This window comes from Nicotiana tomentosiformis, chromosome 5, assembly GCF_000390325.3.
Source record: "Nicotiana tomentosiformis chromosome 5, ASM39032v3, whole genome shotgun sequence".
NCBI lineage: Eukaryota > Viridiplantae > Streptophyta > Magnoliopsida > Solanales > Solanaceae > Nicotiana > Nicotiana tomentosiformis.
Genome location: NC_090816.1, coordinates 136,498,796 through 136,515,656, shown reverse-complemented (window position 1 = coordinate 136,515,656; position 16,861 = coordinate 136,498,796). Strand labels below are relative to the sequence as shown.

Below are 16,861 nucleotides of genomic sequence, written 5' to 3'. Positions count from 1 at the left end.
TGTAATTCCATTATGATTCTAACACTTGAAATTAACTTATAGTTAATTCGGTTCATTTTAATTAATTTTTTGGTCTTTTTTTTATCCTTAATATTTGATTTTTTTAAATACCAAGAAGGAAATAACTTCTTTTTTCCAAAGTTGCCCTTAGAGTAAATAACATATGAGTATTTGTTATAATTCTAATGGGCAAATTAAGGTTAATATGGCCAATTTTATTATTAATTAATGTTAAAAAATAAATTCCTTAATATATGTGAAAATAACAAAAAAGATCGGTTAAAAGTGGACCAAATGAAATATTAAATAGCCAACCAACACGTGAGGGTTTGTCTTTCATAAAAACCAATAGCTCTTGTTGCAATAAAATCTCTTTTACTTATAACTTACTTTATTTATACATAGTTAAAGTTTGAAAGTTTTAATTATGTAAATATTTTTATTATTAAAAGAAAAGACATGAACTCTTTCCATTTTACAGTTGCTGCATTAATGTGATCATAATTGAGAAATTCAAAGTTCACAAAAGAAAATCCAACGGGTCTAAACTGCAATTTCCTAAACTTTGAGGTGGTTATCAAAACAGAACCAGAAATTACGCGTGGTTCAATCTATAAATACCCGCCTTACTCGTCGATAAATCCCATTTCGTGCCCGCTTCGGTGCTGTCGATCTAAAAAAATTCCTTAACGACAGAATCCATAACTCAAAAGAACAAATTCAAAAACTGCAAATACTGAATCAATACAATAAGATTAACGGTGAATTTTGATTACCTAGTCAATTTCCCAAAATTGAATCGCTTAAACGGAACCCTAATTCTGATGAACTGAATGACTTTGATTTTTGTTTTTGATTGCAGGGAGAAGAGAATTAAGGCGCTATAATGTCGATAGATTTGGTACTGAAACCGTCGTGTAGCAGGTGCGGCTCCACGTCGGAGTTGTACGGAAGCACCTGCAAGCACTTGACTCTTTGCATGTCTTGTGGTAAAAACATGGCTGAGACTCGTGATAAATGCTACGAGTGTGGCACTCCGATCACGCGACTGATTCGAGTATGTTTCCTCTATTGAACTTGTCATGAGTACTAGAATTTGGGTGAATTTCTATACGTGTAATTACTTTGTTTTGATATTCGAGATATTTCTACGAGCCAGTAGCTCAACATTTCGAAACTTAATACTAGGCTTTTTTCTGTGGTAGGCTCGAACTCGTGATGTGCACCTAGCACACGCATTATGCATTGTGCTCTTACCACTGGACCATAGCCCTGGGTGCTTTTGTGTGTAACTACTTACAAGTATTGGAATGGAATGATCCTGTATAGAGAGGAGTGTATCAAGGATTTAGGAAGAGTTACACCGGTCTTTGCTCCAAATAAATAACTGCATGACGTGTGTCTATTACATAATTTGCGGGTAACTCGACTATGCCACTGGGTACCTGCTACTTCCCACCGGATTAAACAGTACCAATTAACTCACCCCACCTAGGATTAGGAAGATGGGAAGAATCACCTAATGTTTTGGTCTTTGCTTGGATCTATTACATAAAATTTTAGTACTTAGGTATGGTTGCTTAATGTCTCAATAGTGGTTAGTTCTCCTCACAGAGTTATAGTCTATATGTTTGGAGCAAAGGCATGGTGCAGGTAGGTTTCTGGTGAGTATTCATATTATTGATCCAAATAGTTTGGGAGGCATTGTTGATAGATGCTAGTAGTTTCTTTGAGTTTTCGCCAAATTTTTGTGGAGAATTTGGTCTCTTCCTGAGCTCTGAAGTCCTTTGTTCTGTTCGAGGCAATTGGCTAGGTGGACATAGGCTAGGTTTTGCTTCTGCAAAGATATCATTGTGAGTTTGATGGTGCTGATTTAAGAGTGCAATTACAGCAAGTAGATGCTAGTGGTTTCATTGACGTAGTTGAGAGATTCAGAACTTCGTGGATATAGTCACCGAATTTGATTTGCCTTTTGCTTCTAAATTATAAATAAAATTGTATGGCAGTCGCAACCAACTTTTAGGCCTTCTCTGAGAACATTGGATTACTTTGTCACTTGACGGAGTTACGTGTAAATATTTAGAGAGTTGATTATCAAAGGTGATCTTTAATCCAAATAGATTGACTCACTTTTTTATTCCATGGGGCTCATTTGATAAAAATAAAGCTTCATCTGTTGTTGAATACAGACAGATTCATGTTTTGTTTTCCTAAAGACAATGAAGTAAGCGATGGTTGATAGAAGATGTTTGACACACATAGGTAGGTGTCACGGGGCCGTTTTGGGCCAATTTTTTTCGCGCCCAACTTGACACCGCGCGGCAGCAACTTGACACTCAAGTTACTCAGCCTTTTCCAATACTTAGCCAACTTTTCAACAAGTTCGGCCTTAAACAAAATTCGGCAGCAACATAAAGAGAACACAATCAAGTACGGGAAAATCCCAACCTTTGTATTAATATGAAAATATACAAAGGACCCTTCACTTTGCTATGAACACAAGTCGTTCATAGCCCACTTCGACCAGCCAAGATCACAAGTCGATCTTGTCACACTAAGACCTGCCCGAAAGCCTAGACTTAGCCCCCGTTTGAAACACTTAGAAACCCTCACGTTTCTCTCTTGTTTCCCACTTGGAAGTCTCACAACAGAACTCCCTTTCGAAGACACTCTTCTTCTTTTGAAGACCCTCTTCTTCACTCTTCTCAATTCCTCACGAAATTCCCACCTATTTATAAATATAGGTGCTGCCACTGGCAGATCTGAAGGGACAATATTATAAAGGGACAATTCATTCTAGTGCTTGTTCCACTCCAAGCACTAAATCAGCACCTTGACCACTTAATGGGGCATTATCCACGAAATGGCCTTCATCAGCATGCATTGTGGAGCACTTGGCCCTGTTTTCTGGAGCACTCAGCTCTTTGGTGGAGTACTGGTCCCACCTTCCACTGAAACCTGCCTTGTACACAGCTTTGCTAATTCTGTCCTAACATTGTAGTTGACATCCCCAACTACTTAGGCTATTTTTCCCACACGAAATGACATTACATACAAGCATTAAACAGACATAGATACAAGTCATTACAAAACTACAACGGCCCACTGCTTTGGCATGTGCACTGCATGTGCCCCTTTTGTTGGTCAGCTATTGCACGCCCAAGGATGGCATTTCGCCCAAGCCTTGGTTGATTTTGACATTGCTCCGCGCCAATGTCTTTGTCCGCAACCTGCTGCCCATGACTTTGCCGCACACGCCCGACACTCTTTGCCGCCCGCACATTGCCTTAGCCGCATTCTTGCCTTGTATTTGTCAATACTTGTTTCACCCATGCCATTGCTTGTATTTTGTCTCACATAGCTTTGCCTTGGCTATTGAAACCCTTTGCCATCATTCCGCGCTTCCGCAATTTAGCTTAGCTTGTACTTGGCGCTCCCACAATCCGAACTGCCCGTACCTTTGTCTTTGGCGCGCATGCCGCTTCATGCCGCCCAAACTTGTCCGCACTGCCTCGACAAGCCTTTGCCAAACTTGTCTTGCCTGTCCCAAGACTTTGGCCAATACTTGTTCCCCTGACAATGTTTCTCGTCCATTGTCCCGCATGATCGTTCCGCTCCCGCATAGGCCCATGGCAAGGCCATCATGCCACAATCCTTGCCACAGCCGCGCCACGTCCGATGACAAAGAATCAGGTCCTAACAAACCACCCGCACCCTTTGAAATCGACGTCCTCGTCGAGCCGACTTAACGAATCAACCCCAAGGGGTTGTTCACAAACAACTCCCCTGTAGGTGCATTCACATTTGCCACAATGGCATTTGCTTCCGCCACTTGTTCCTGTCTCTCCGCAGCCAGCATAACATTCACCCTAGCCTGCACCGGACAGTCCCTCTTCAAGTGCGGTCCCCCACAAGTGAAGCAGCCACTGAATTTGCCGCCTCTGTCCTTGCCTTTGGAAGTCTCCGTCTGCCTTCCATTCTTGGCAAGACCCACGTCTTCGACAGCTTGGCCTTTCCCAATTTTCTTCCATTCCTTTCCCTTGTCCTTTCTCCCGTCGGACTTTGAATGCGAAGATTCAGAAGGGTCATGACCTATATTGAGGTCCGCCAACGCATCTGCCGCTGCAATAGCAGTAGAGAGGCTTTGAACATTCTGCCTTCTCAACTCTAATTGCGCCCAGCCCTTCAACCCGCTCATGAAGTAATGCAGCTTGTCTTCCTCTGCCATGTTACTTACATTGAGCATCAAGGATGAAAATTCCTTGACATACTCCCTTACCGTACCACTTTGTTTCAAGTGGCGCAGTCCGTCTCTCGCCACCCACGACGAGTTGGTTGGAAGGAATTGGGATTTTAATTCCTTCTTCAACGTCTCCCAAGTTTCAATCTTGGGCAATCCAGCACTTTCCGCTTCTACTACTCGTGTACGCCACCATACCTTTGCATCATCCGTCAAATACATCGGTGTGATGGTCACTTTTTCATCATTCGGCACACGAGCAGCCAGGAAATACTGCTCCATATCCCACAAGAAATTTTCCAGTTCTTTGGCACTTCTTGCACCGCCATAAGCCTTTGGCTCCGGGATCCTCACTTTGGTGCGATCATTGTTTCTAGGGGCATTATTTTGTAATGCCCTTCGAAGTTGAACCACCTCCTCGCGCAGTTCTTCCTCATCCTTACGTACCAAGGCCATTTCTGCCAGCGTAGTCTCATACCTCGCTGCATAATCTGCCTCTAGGCGGGCCATTCTCGCAAGAACAGAAGAATCGGAACCCATTTCAAGAGCCTGCCCAACGAGTGCTTCCAACTGTTCCACTCTTTGGCGCAGTTCCGCATTTGTGCCACCAGCCATGTTCTCAAACAGCAACACAAACTCTGCTACTGATCGTCTTACCACCGCTACGAACTTTGCTCTACTCTGATATTACTTTATCAGGGCAGCTCTGATACCAGTTGTCACGGGGCCGTTTTGGGCCAATTTTTTCGCGCCCAACTTGACACCGCGCGGCAGCAACTTGACACTCAAGTTACTCAGCCTTTTCCAATACTTAGCCAACTTTTCAACAAGTTCGGCCTTAAACAAAATTCGGCAGCAACATAAAGAGAACACAATCAAGTACGGGAAAATCCCAACCTTTGTATTAATATGAAAATATACAAAGGACCCTTCACTTTGCTATGAACACAAGTCGTTCATAGCCCACTTCGACCAGCCAAGATCACAAGTCGATCTTGTCACACTAAGACCTGCCCGAAAGCCTAGACTTAGCCCCCGTTTGAAACACTTAGAAACCCTCACGTTTCTCTCTTGTTTCCCACTTGGAAGTCTCACAACAGAACTCCCTTTCGAAGACACTCTTCTTCTTTTGAAGACCCTCTTCTTCACTCTTCTCAATTCCTCACGAAATTCCCACCTATTTATAAATATAGGTGCTGCCACTGGCAGATCTGAAGGGACAATATTATAAAGGGACAATTCATTCTAGTGCTTGTTCCACTCCAAGCACTAAATCAGCACCTTGACCACTTAATGGGGCATTATCCACGAAATGGCCTTCATCAGCATGCATTGTGGAGCACTTGGCCCTGTTTTCTGGAGCACTCAGCTCTTTGGTGGAGTACTGGTCCCACCTTCCACTGAAACCTGCCTTGTACACAGCTTTGCTAATTCTGTCCTAACATTGTAGTTGACATCCCCAACTACTTAGGCTATTTTTCCCACACGAAATGACATTACATACAAGCATTAAACAGACATAGATACAAGTCATTACAAAACTACAACGGCCCACTGCTTTGGCATGTGCACTGCATGTGCCCCTTTTGTTGGTCAGCTATTGCACGCCCAAGGATGGCATTTCGCCCAAGCCTTGGTTGATTTTGACATTGCTCCGCGCCAATGTCTTTGTCCGCAACCTGCTGCCCATGACTTTGCCGCACACGCCCGACACTCTTTACCGCCCGCACATTGCCTTAGCCGCATTCTTGCCTTGTATTTGTCAATACTTGTTTCACCCATACCATTGCTTGTATTTTGTCTCACATAGCTTTGCCTTGGCTATTGAAACCCTTTGCCATCATTCCGCGCTTCCGCAATTTAGCTTAGCTTGTACTTGGCGCTCCCACAATCCGAACTGCCCGTACCTTTGTCTTTGGCGCGCATGCCGCTTCATGCCGCCCAAACTTGTCCGCACTGCCTCGACAAGCCTTTGCCAAACTTGTCTTGCCTGTCCCAAGACTTTGGCCAATACTTGTTCCCCTGACAATGTTTCTCGTCCATTGTCCCGCATGATCGTTCCGCTCCCGCATAGGCCCATGGCAAGGCCATCATGCCACAATCCTTGCCACAGCCGCGCCACGTCCGATGACAAAGAATCAGGTCCTAACAGTAGGTTACATCAGTATACTATCCTCCCCTGTTATCTTCATTTAACCCAAGAACATTATCCTTTGCTCCTTTCTTCCCCCAAGATCAAGAGCTTTTGCCACCCTATACTTTCTTCACTACTTTTTTATATTCATCCATTGCTTCTCTAACCTTTTGGTTATATTTTTTATCCTTGTTTTCCTGATTATGTTCTCATTTTCTAAACATAACTATTTGCCCTGCCAATATCAACAATTTTGTCTTGAGCTTATATTTATTTAATGTGTGAAGTCGTGAACTAGTTCCTTCTTACTTTTGTTAAGATTATCTGAGACCTGAACAAGTATAGGATAAGAGAAAAATGATGAACATAGGCACTATCGTATAGCCTAGTGAGGCTAAGGCTTGCTTCATTAAGGTACATGTATTGATCTGTAGCATGTGTTTGAGAAGCAAATATAACACCTTTCTACTTCTCCAAAATATTCTATGCTCACCCTGCAGAATGTTTTTGGTTAAGTAAAAGCTGGACCAATTGCACCCCTTTTTGTGCCTTATGTTCAGGAGTTCTGAACAAAAATAGCGGATTTAAGCTCTTTCTGTTATTATATGGCACTAGTTTCTCAATTGATGTGTTGGAAAGTTGAATGAAGGGGTCTATTTCTGATTCTTTCATTTTGGACAAGGTAGGTGTTTTGTCTGATCGGCTATGATTTTCTGTAATTTTTGTGTAACAGTTCATATATTCACTAAGAATTGTTCTGGCTTATTGCTTGAAATTATTGATGAAATTCAGGTTTAATTGCATGAGTGCAATTAGTTTTTTGATAAGGTAAGTTGTATTAATCAAAAGGGAGAAAAAAAACTCCCGTATACAAGAAGTATACCAAAAAGTAGAGAATTTACATCAGATCACGATTCTCTACAAAAGACGCCCAATCTTCTACACAAGTAGGTGCTATATGTCGAGGAACCAGATCATGAAATAATTGCACTGATATTAACTGTATGAAGGCTTATGCGTTTAGCAGATGAAAGAGGTGAAGTGTGTTAAACAACCTTAAGTTAGGATGTGCTTGCTGCAGCCTGCTGAATATAAGTTTTTATCTTTCTGATGCTGAATTGGTTGATTTGCTCTATTTTGTCCAAAATATTTAAGTGAACATCTTAATCGTGCTAATGATATCAGTTAGATGCTTGGTCAGACCACACTTTTGGTAGCTATTGCGGACTGAAATTTTCTTGTCGAAAGCATTCAATTTGTGTCAATTCATGAAAGAATTTGTATGTGATGCATTTTTTACTTTACCCATGGTGCAAAATTGGGTGTAAAACTGGTTATTGAAATCATGTTTATGTGCAGGAGTATAATGTTCGGGCTTGCTCCAGCAATGACAAGAATTATTTCATTGCTCGATTTGCTTCAGGCTTACCGAACTTTTCAAAAAAGAAGAATGAGAGTAAATGGACTTTACAAAAAGAAGGTTTGCAAGGACGTCAAGTTACGGATACTTTGCGGGTATGAAATATTTAATAGTACCATCCTCGTTGCATCAGCTGCATGTGCGCATATATATACTAGTTTTTATGTACGTGTGTTGCACGTAGATTTTCAAGTATATAACGAAAGAACAATAAATTAAAACAAAATGTAGAAGTGTATAAGAAGAAATAATCATGTAGAAAGCAACTGGCATAGAAATAATGCAATAACCTTTTAAATGTTGAAAATTAGAATCATTACACTAACATAATATTTAATTCAAAATGATTGGCAGTCGTATGAACCTGCAAAGTTTGATCAATTTTTTTATGTTGGTTATATATTATATGTATCTGTAGAGTGGATAGATTGTGATCATATCTTGCCTAATATTTCTTTGACGATAATGTTTTTGGCGTATGTTTTTTTGGATAATGTGTATAATACAACTTCAGTTACAAAGCAAATGCGATCTTATATTCAAAGTAAAATTAGTTGTCTTTTAAATCCGAAAGTATTACGAACACGTAATCAGGGAAAATAGTGTTACAACATATGTTAGTAATCTTTCTTAAGTCCAAACTAGATGATTAAGTGATGGATTTTCTAACTTTAAGTAGAATTGACACTTGATATATTTGCGTCATTCAAAACAAAGAAAAGACCAAAAAATATGCTCAAAAGTTTCAATTTTGGTTTCGCATGCCAATTTTATTTTTTGGGTAGATTTGTGTGTTTGATTCCTTTGTGAAAATATTTTTCATAAGATTTGAATTTTTTTTTATGTAAATAGAAAATGGTAAAAGAGAATATTTTTGTAGTCAGCTCGAACTATTTTCTTGCACTACGGGTACTTTAGTTTTCATTTCCCAAAATAGTGTAATCCCTAAAAACTACGTTTCATACCTTGAATCCATTAAATACTATGCCTCATAGTGTTCTTGTCCACATGCGATCGGTATGGTTTTGAAACTTTAAAAACATGTGGGATTCTATTGTTTCGTGTTATTGTCCAATTTGAATTAGTATAGTATCGCATTCCATTACTAATTCAAAAAGAGAATTAATTATTAGTTGTATTGACTTCAAATATTATCTATAACATGCGGTCCTTATCAATATCTAATTTGGTTGAATAATCTGTATATTATCTACAAGATATCAGAATGCTCAATATAGCAAATAATGTATTGACAAAGAAGATAACTTATTAGATATTGTCAAGAAAATGACTTAATATCCCACAATTAGATTAATAGAATTTCAATCGGACCAAAGCATTAGCAGTAAGCGACTGTAAAACGGTTGACATGGAAAATATGAGACAAATCTTTTAGATGCTGAAAATCAATATGATTACACTAACATAATACTTTGAAATTGCACAAACCATTGATCTCTTAATATATAAAATTTAAACTTAAAGACTACTTCAATGTATCAGACTTTGATATCCAAAACTAAAAACTATGACAAAAATAAAAAAGAAGTACGACACAAAAATAATTACAATAAAAGTTAAGATGTCATTGTTTTACTTGTACTTTTTATAGAATTTCTAAACCACGTTATTTCTCTCTAATTCATATACATGACCTTAAATCAAAGCATTACTGAATTGCAAAAAACAGGAACAATAAAAAGAATTAATAATACCTTTGGAGAACTTTGCTTCTTTCTATAGCAATACGAATAATGGATAATGTGGAACAATGGCGTTTTTTATAGGAATAACTGGTTTATTCTTTCTATATGGATTCATGCAAGTTATTAAAAGCGCACGCTTCTCGCTTAAAGCGCAGAAGCGAGGCGAGGCGATTGACCTGCGCTTTTCTGCCCTAAAGCATGACTCACATGAATAAGCGCACGCTTTACCCTAAAAAGCGAGAAGCGAGGCGATGAAAAAAGCGCAGAAAAGCTCGCTTAAGCGAGGTCCAGCCATCTGCTAGGGTTTTTTAAAAAACAACTTGCAAATACACCTACGCACAATACTTCTAGACATCTGCTTCTCTGATGCAAGCGACGACTACACTGTTCGACTGACCTGCGCTTTTCTGCCCTAAAGCGCGACTCACATGAATAAGCGCACGCTTTACCCTAAGAAGTGAGGCGATGAAAAAAGCGCAGAAAAGCTCGCTTAAGCGAGGTCCAGCCATCTGCTAGGGTTTTTTAAAAAACAACTTGCAAATACACCTACGCACAATACTTCCAGACATCTGCTTCTCTGATGCAAGCGACGACTACACTGTTCGACTGACCTGCGCTTTTCTGCCCTAAAGCGCGTCTCACATGAATAAGCGCACGCTTTACCCTAAAAAGCGAGAAGCGAGGCGATGAAAAAAGCGCAGAAAAGCTCGCTTAAGCGAGGTCCAGCCATCTGCTAGGTTTTTTTAAAAACAAAAATTGCAAATACACTTACGCACAATACTTCCAGACATCTGCTTCTCTGCTGCAAGCGACGACTACACTGTTCGAGTAAGTTTCTCTTCTTCTTCTTCAGTTCTTTCTTGTCTTCTCTTCCTCTTCTGATTTTTTTTGACTCCTTTTTCTCTTCTTCTTTCTATTTCTTTTCAGTTTTTATTGCTCTGTTCTACCCTAATTTATGCTCTGTTTTTCTCTGTGTGCTCGTTTTTTTTTTATTTTCTGTTCTTCACTGTTCACTGGTTCGACTCCTCTCCTCTGTTCTCTTCTTTTCTATTTTTTTTCAGAACTTATTTTTCTGTTCAGCCCTGTTTTCTTATTTATGCTTGTGCTCTGTTTTTTCCAAATTTCTGCTGTTTTTTCCAAATCTATTATTTATTTCTTGATTTAAGAATTGAAACATTTGCTTAATATGTTATTTTTATTGAGTTCTTGGTCATTTATCTATGCCTATTTAATTTTTTTTATTTATGTGTTAAATTGCGCTTCACATGAAAAAAGAGCGCGCTTCGCGCTTCTCTTCTCGCTTCGGTGAAGCGAGGCCTCCTCGCTTTTTTCCGCTTCTCGCTCTCCAAAACAATGCATGCAATAAATCTGAATCACATACAAACTGGAGAAGAATAACTAAACGAAGCATATTGTTGTCCAAAAAAAAAAGGCGACTATTGTACAAAGCCTACTCTTGCCGAAGAAGTAGGTGCATACTGTTGTCCAAGAAGGAATAGGCTACCAAGAAGAAGTAGGTGGTGAGGAGTGGAGTCCATTTTATGGAATACCATAAGCAGATTTTATAGAATACGAAGTTTGGTTCCTTGCTGTCTTTAGTTTATATGGAGTACCATAAGCATATTAACCATTTGTAAACTACAAAAAGGAAAACAGTTAAAAATATTTGTAGAAGAATACTAGTGGGCTACTAAGAAGAAGTAAGCGATAAGGAGTAGAGTCCAAGACGATGGAGTCCGAAGAAGAATAACGAATTTGACTCATAAGGACTTCGTAGGATCAAATTTTTAGGCTCGGCGTAGGTGTAGTTTAGGCTCGGCGTAGGTGAATTTGACTCATCTGTTAGTTGCATTGAATTCTTACCATTGATTTGCGACTTGCAAGAGTGGACTTCTCCTTGATTTTCGAGTTGGTGTCTCGTTTGACTCAATTTCTTCTTTAAAGCCATAGATGTTTGGTTTCTTTTTTTAATCACCGAGAATCCTCCAAAACTTGATGGATAATCAACCCACCCTCTACCCTTCTCCACTCAAATGACAGACTCAGTTCACCAGTTAGAATTCGAACTCTCGGCATTTGCCTATATACGTTTTGTGCTGTACTATCTTTACTATTGAATCAAATCCCTGGAGCTAGATGGTTGGTTTTCTTTGAAACATTGACATTATTGATCATTTGGATGTTGATTGATTCACTTGGTGTTATTCTCCACGTTCTTGGCACAGTTGGTGGTTCACCTCTTCATTTTGACTAAGCTCCCACCTCCTGCTTGATTCTGAATGAGTACTTCGCCCTATTCCATTGAGCCTCTTATGCAGAAGCGTGAGAAATATAATTAGATAGAAGGTTCTAATTATATTTATCAAAAGGCATCTTTCTCTGTGAACAATGTAATAACTAATAGAGACCACATGCTCCATGTCTTGGATCATAGATATGCTACTATTGGTGCCTGTTCTATTCTTGTCAAATTATGATCTTTGGTGGCGGGGCTTTTTTTTCTCCTATTGAATGCTTATATGTTCATTTACGACCTTTGTTTTCTATGAATTGCAGGAAAAGTACAAGAATAAACCATGGCTATTAGAGGATGAAACCGGTCAATTTCAGTTCCATGGTCAGCTTGAGGGAGCACAGTCAGCGCAATATTATCTATTGATGATGCAGGGTGAAGAGTTGGTTGCTATTCCAGCTGGTTCTTGGTATGCATCTTAGTTTTTGTTGTTTCTGTAGCATTGACATCAAAAGTATTCTGCAACTTCGATTAGATTTTGGATCTGCATCTATTCACTTTTTGTTGAAATCATTAGGTACAACTTCAACAAAGTTGCCCAATATAAGCAACTTACTCTGGAGGAAGCAGAGGAGAAAATGAAAAATAGAAGGAAAACTGCAGATGGGTACCAGAGATGGATGATGAAAGCAGCAAATAATGGACCTGCTGCCTTCGGTGAAGTAGAAAGATTTGATGACAAGGAAAGTGGATCTGGTGGGACAAGGGGGCGTAAGAAAACTTCTGGTGATGAGGAGGAAGGCAACGGTTCGGACCATGGGGATGAAGATGAGGAAGAGGAGGCTGCTAGGAAAAGCAGGTTGGGACTCAACAAAAGAGGCGCTGATGATGATGAAGAGGGTCCTAGAGGGGGTGATCTTGACCTGGATGATGATGATATTGAAAAAGGTCAGTCTTTCTTGTTCCTAGAATGCCTTGCATTGCACATTCGAGATTGCTGCCCATTAATTTAACTATTAAGTGATCTATGATCTGCATTTTCATTCTTAATGGTTATGTTGGAAAGCCCAATATCATTCCTCAGTCTAGCTCTCAGCTAGCATGATAGGGCTCTCCTGGTATTTTTCTCTTTGATATCATTATTTTAAACTGTTTGCTTCTTTTTCTTGTAAATTAAGCGTCCACGAATTACTGCAGTTATCTCTTATCCTTTCCTAGTTTTGAGAATAGGAAATGACTTCTAACAGAATAATGACTGTTATTATTGTTTCACTCTAGAGTGGGACTTCGTTCATCCTGGTTCTGTATTTCTTTTTCCCTGATGCTGGGGGCACAGATTAGCTTGTGCATTAGGTTTTTTCTTCACCATTTGATCAGCTTTTGTTTTCAGTTTTCTTTTGTTTCTACTGAAGGCCTCTCATTTCTTTCAGGGGATGATTGGGAGCATGAAGAGATTTTTACGGATGATGATGAAGCTGTTGGGAATGATCCTGAGGAGAGGGAGGATTTGGCTCCTGAAATTCCTGCTCCTCCAGAGATTAAGCAGGTTGGTTATGTGTGGGATTTGCAAATTCTGATAGTAAATAAATTTACATCATGCTGCACCCTGCAGGACTATGTAATGTGTATGTGGGGTATGGAAGTTATTGGATAACTATCTTATACAAAAAGCCAGTGGCATATGTTTGTTGTATTTTTGTTCGCTCTGCCAGTAAAGTGAGTTTGGTTGTTTAGACTCTTTTCTGGCTACTGGGACTGGACTCCCTCAGATTACAAAACTTTTCACCTTATTAAAGAACTTTAACATCTTACGAAAGGGCTTTACTTGAAGAATTAGGAAAATTAGAAAATATTATAGGAGTTTTTCCTGGTGCTCCAATGTGCAATGTAACTTTTTTCTTGTCGGTTTTTATGACGTGACATTCAAGTTAACTACCTTCATCAAGGGAATCAGATATCGGCAAAGCAAGAGAGTTGAGAATTGGCTTCCTGATCATCCAGATCATACAGTAAAAAATTAGTCTATAATGTTTTTTCTGGCCTTGAGTGTGGTTTTGTTGCCAATAGGATGTAGGGAGCCTTGCACAGCAGTGGGGTCTGGGGAGGGTAGTGCGTACGCAGACCTTACCCCTACATATCTGTTGTGATACAATTTTCCTTTTTTGAATACTAAGAATGATCTTGAAAATGGAACGGTGTACTTGTTCTTAGTTTCATAAACTTCGCGGGGAATATCATCTTGTTGTCAGAAGGAGCTCCACTTCTATTTGTAAATGGTATCGTATATGTGAATAGTAATTACACTAATTGGGACGGGGATTTAGTAGGACCATTCATTGAATAAGTGTGCTCTTGGGTTTTATTTTCTGTTTTGTGTTTTAACGTTCTTCTCTGCGGCTGTGAAGCTCTTATATAACTCTTGTCCCTTCTCCGTGTGGTTAGGATGATGAGGACGAGGATGAAGGTGATGAAGAGGGAGGGGGTTTGAGTAAATCTGGTAAAGAGTTGAAAAAGTTGCTTGGAAAAACTAATGGATTGAATGAATCAGATGCTGAGGATGATGATGATGACGATGATGTAAGTTTTGATTCATTATTGGTTGCTAAGTGAAGGTCTCTTTTACTTTTTATGCGCTATTTTCCTTATCCTGGTTGGGAATGATCTAAGTTGGTGGTTTTCTCCATTTGTTAGTTTTGACAGGAGTAATTATGTTTTTCCATTCCATGGTTTTAAAATCCGTCTGAATTGTCTTCTCTTGTTCTGTCTTCATCAGACAGAAGAGGATATTTCACCTGTATTAGCTCCTAAGCCGAAGGAAGCTCCTAAAGAAGAACCCATCGACACCAGCAGTCCTTCGAAACCATCTGCTTCTGGACCCACTCGTGGAACTCCAACTTCAAAACCAGCTAAGACTAAAAGAAAAGCTAACGGTGATGACTCAAAACCAACCAATGGTGCTCCCTTGAAAAAAGTGAAAACAGAAACGGTACGAAATTACTAACAATAATATTTATTTGCTTTTGGCGTGATATGTCCTTTGCATGGAAATATGATGCTGGCAAGGCATGTCAAGTTTCGCAGCCACCTGGAAAACCACTTGTGGTCCTTCTAGTCTAAAGAATCTAGGAGAAGGAAGAAAACGCGAAATCGATTTTGCAGTTACTGTTTATCAGTACTATGATGTTAAGACTAGCATGTCCATAACCAACTTCCTGATTTTCTAAAGAGGAATTATTTCCGTTCTCTTGTTATATTATTGCTGATCTCCTTCCCTTCATAACGTGCAGGATGCCAAGCCTGGGAAAGATGAAACTCCGGCTACTGCAAAGAACAGTGTTCTCCCAAAGGGTGCATCACCCTCTTCCAAAACTGCTCCAAGTCCTGCCACAGGTCCTGTTACTGAAGAAGAAATTAGAGCTGTTTTATTGCAGAGAAAACCAGTGACCACACAGGATCTTGTCAGCCAATTTAAATCTCGTTTAAAATGTAAAGAGGTATGACAAGGCTGGTTTGTCGAGATAGATTTGTCCATTGTGACTCACTGACCTATAGATTAGGCTTGTAATTGCAGGGAAGCCGTGAAATAAAAAATTTACTAACTAGAAGTTTATGTTGCTGATGCATCTGATCCTCTTCATATTTGAGTTCATCTTGTGTATAAGCATCCCAAAAGTGTAAAGCACAACTAGATGTCCTCAGCATAGCGGCATGTCAGCCAAGTTTCGGAACTCCTTTTACTTGTGATATAGTAGGTTCCTCCCTCCCTTACGTGACTGCATTAGTTATATTGGTGCAGGATAAGGCTGCTTTTGCTGATGTATTGAGGAAGATCTCCAAGATACAGAAGACCGGTACTGGAACGAGCTATGTTGTGTTACGAGAGAGGTGAATGTTCGTTTTATGTCCATGTTTTTTTCTTGTTGCCAACTCTATGACGTTGCAGTCTTAAGTTGTATTATGTAACTCTCTTTTTTCTTCTCTGTATTTTACAGGACAAATCAATAGGACGAACCAAGATATCATTGGCTACATATTGGTGGAGATTGGAAGAATCTAAGGCGTTGGACAAGAAACTGAACTTTTTGTCTCGTTTGACGTTCAAAACCTTGTACGGTGAGCAAGCTTTACTTTGTTTGTAAGAGTCTCAAATGATCTTCGTAATAGACAAATGACCAAAAATAGGCAATAATTCTGTGCAAAGGGTTGGATAAACTCGTAGATGGATTTGTTCCTCAGAGAAATTGCATCTCATGTATCATATTTTGCGAGTAATGGTTGTTGTACGTAGATAATGTCTCAACTATTTGAGTGTTAGGCAATTCCATACCGCAATTCGATTTCGCAAGCAATAGTGAAAGCTTAATAAATGTCCAAACAGAACAATTCAAATTGACAAGCAATAGTGAGAACATAATATAAACGTCTAGAGGACGGAACAAAATCTTTAATATTAATCTGAAAGTAGTGTGTAATGCAACTAATTCGTGGGCGAGCCGTTAGTCTGCTGTAAGGCTGTGCCTTGGGTAAATACCGAATTACCATACCGAAACCGAAAATTTTGGTATTTGGTATTCGATAATTTGGTATCTGGTATTCGATAATTTGGTATTTGATATGATATTTGGTTTAAGTTTTAAAAAATATTGTTATTAGGTATGGTATATGGTATTTTAAAATGAAATACCAAAATACTGATACCGTACCGAAATATATATTATATTATACAATACGTATATTTTTAATTATAACAACAACAACAACCCAGTAAAATTTTACTAATGGGGTCTGGGGAGGGTAGTGTGTACGCAGACCTTACCCCTACCCCGAAGGAGTAGAAAGACTGTTTCCGAAAGACCCTCGGCTCAAAAAAATAAAAAGACAATGACAAAAAGGAAATAATATTTGTATCACAACAACAATCATAGGATAAATAGGAACACCATGAAATCCAGAAGAAAGATGCAAAGCAAAGGGAGACAATATTAGTAAATATTAGTATCACTACAACAATCATAAGAAAAATAGAGACACCATGAAATCTAGAAGAAAGATGCAAAGCAAAAGCGATAGCTAGTAAATAGGACATGCACTGAAAAGCGAAATAGTAAGCCACAACATTGCCACTAGC

At 39.3% G+C, this 16,861-nt stretch overlaps 1 protein-coding gene across 2 annotated transcripts; it reads left to right on the top strand.

The window, feature by feature from the left end:
* Positions 1 to 642: 642 nt before the first annotated feature.
* LOC104097403 (transcription initiation factor IIF subunit alpha) lies at positions 643 to 16,025 on the top strand. 2 transcript variants are annotated; one of them, XM_018771245.3, is made up of 11 exons: positions 643 to 761; positions 863 to 1,057; positions 7,734 to 7,889; positions 12,057 to 12,202; positions 12,311 to 12,681; positions 13,164 to 13,279; positions 14,176 to 14,310; positions 14,507 to 14,719; positions 15,021 to 15,227; positions 15,530 to 15,618; positions 15,726 to 16,025. In XM_018771245.3, exons 2-11 carry the CDS (start codon positions 887 to 889, stop codon positions 15,736 to 15,738), a joined length of 1,617 nt encoding a protein of 538 aa, XP_018626761.1. In that variant the 5' UTR covers positions 643 to 761; positions 863 to 886; the 3' UTR covers positions 15,739 to 16,025. The 2 variants fall into 2 exon arrangements, with proteins under 2 accessions (XP_018626761.1, XP_009602254.1); XM_009603959.4 differs by lacking the exon at positions 15,726 to 16,025 and having other exon boundaries at positions 15,530 to 15,622.
* Positions 16,026 to 16,861: the final 836 nt, after the last annotated feature.

What these genes read in the sequence shown, in the direction of transcription:
- LOC104097403 (XM_018771245.3), top strand. Translation starts at nt 887, where the DNA reads ATGTCGATAGATTTGGTACTGAAACCGTCGTGTAGCAGGTGCGGCTCC. An exon ending in ATGATGATGATGACGATGAT is followed by an intron (nt 14,311 to 14,506) that starts GTAAGTTTTGAT and finishes TGTCTTCATCAG; the next exon opens with ACAGAAGAGGATATTTCACC. An exon ending in CTCGTTTAAAATGTAAAGAG is followed by an intron (nt 15,228 to 15,529) that starts GTATGACAAGGC and finishes ATATTGGTGCAG; the next exon opens with GATAAGGCTGCTTTTGCTGA.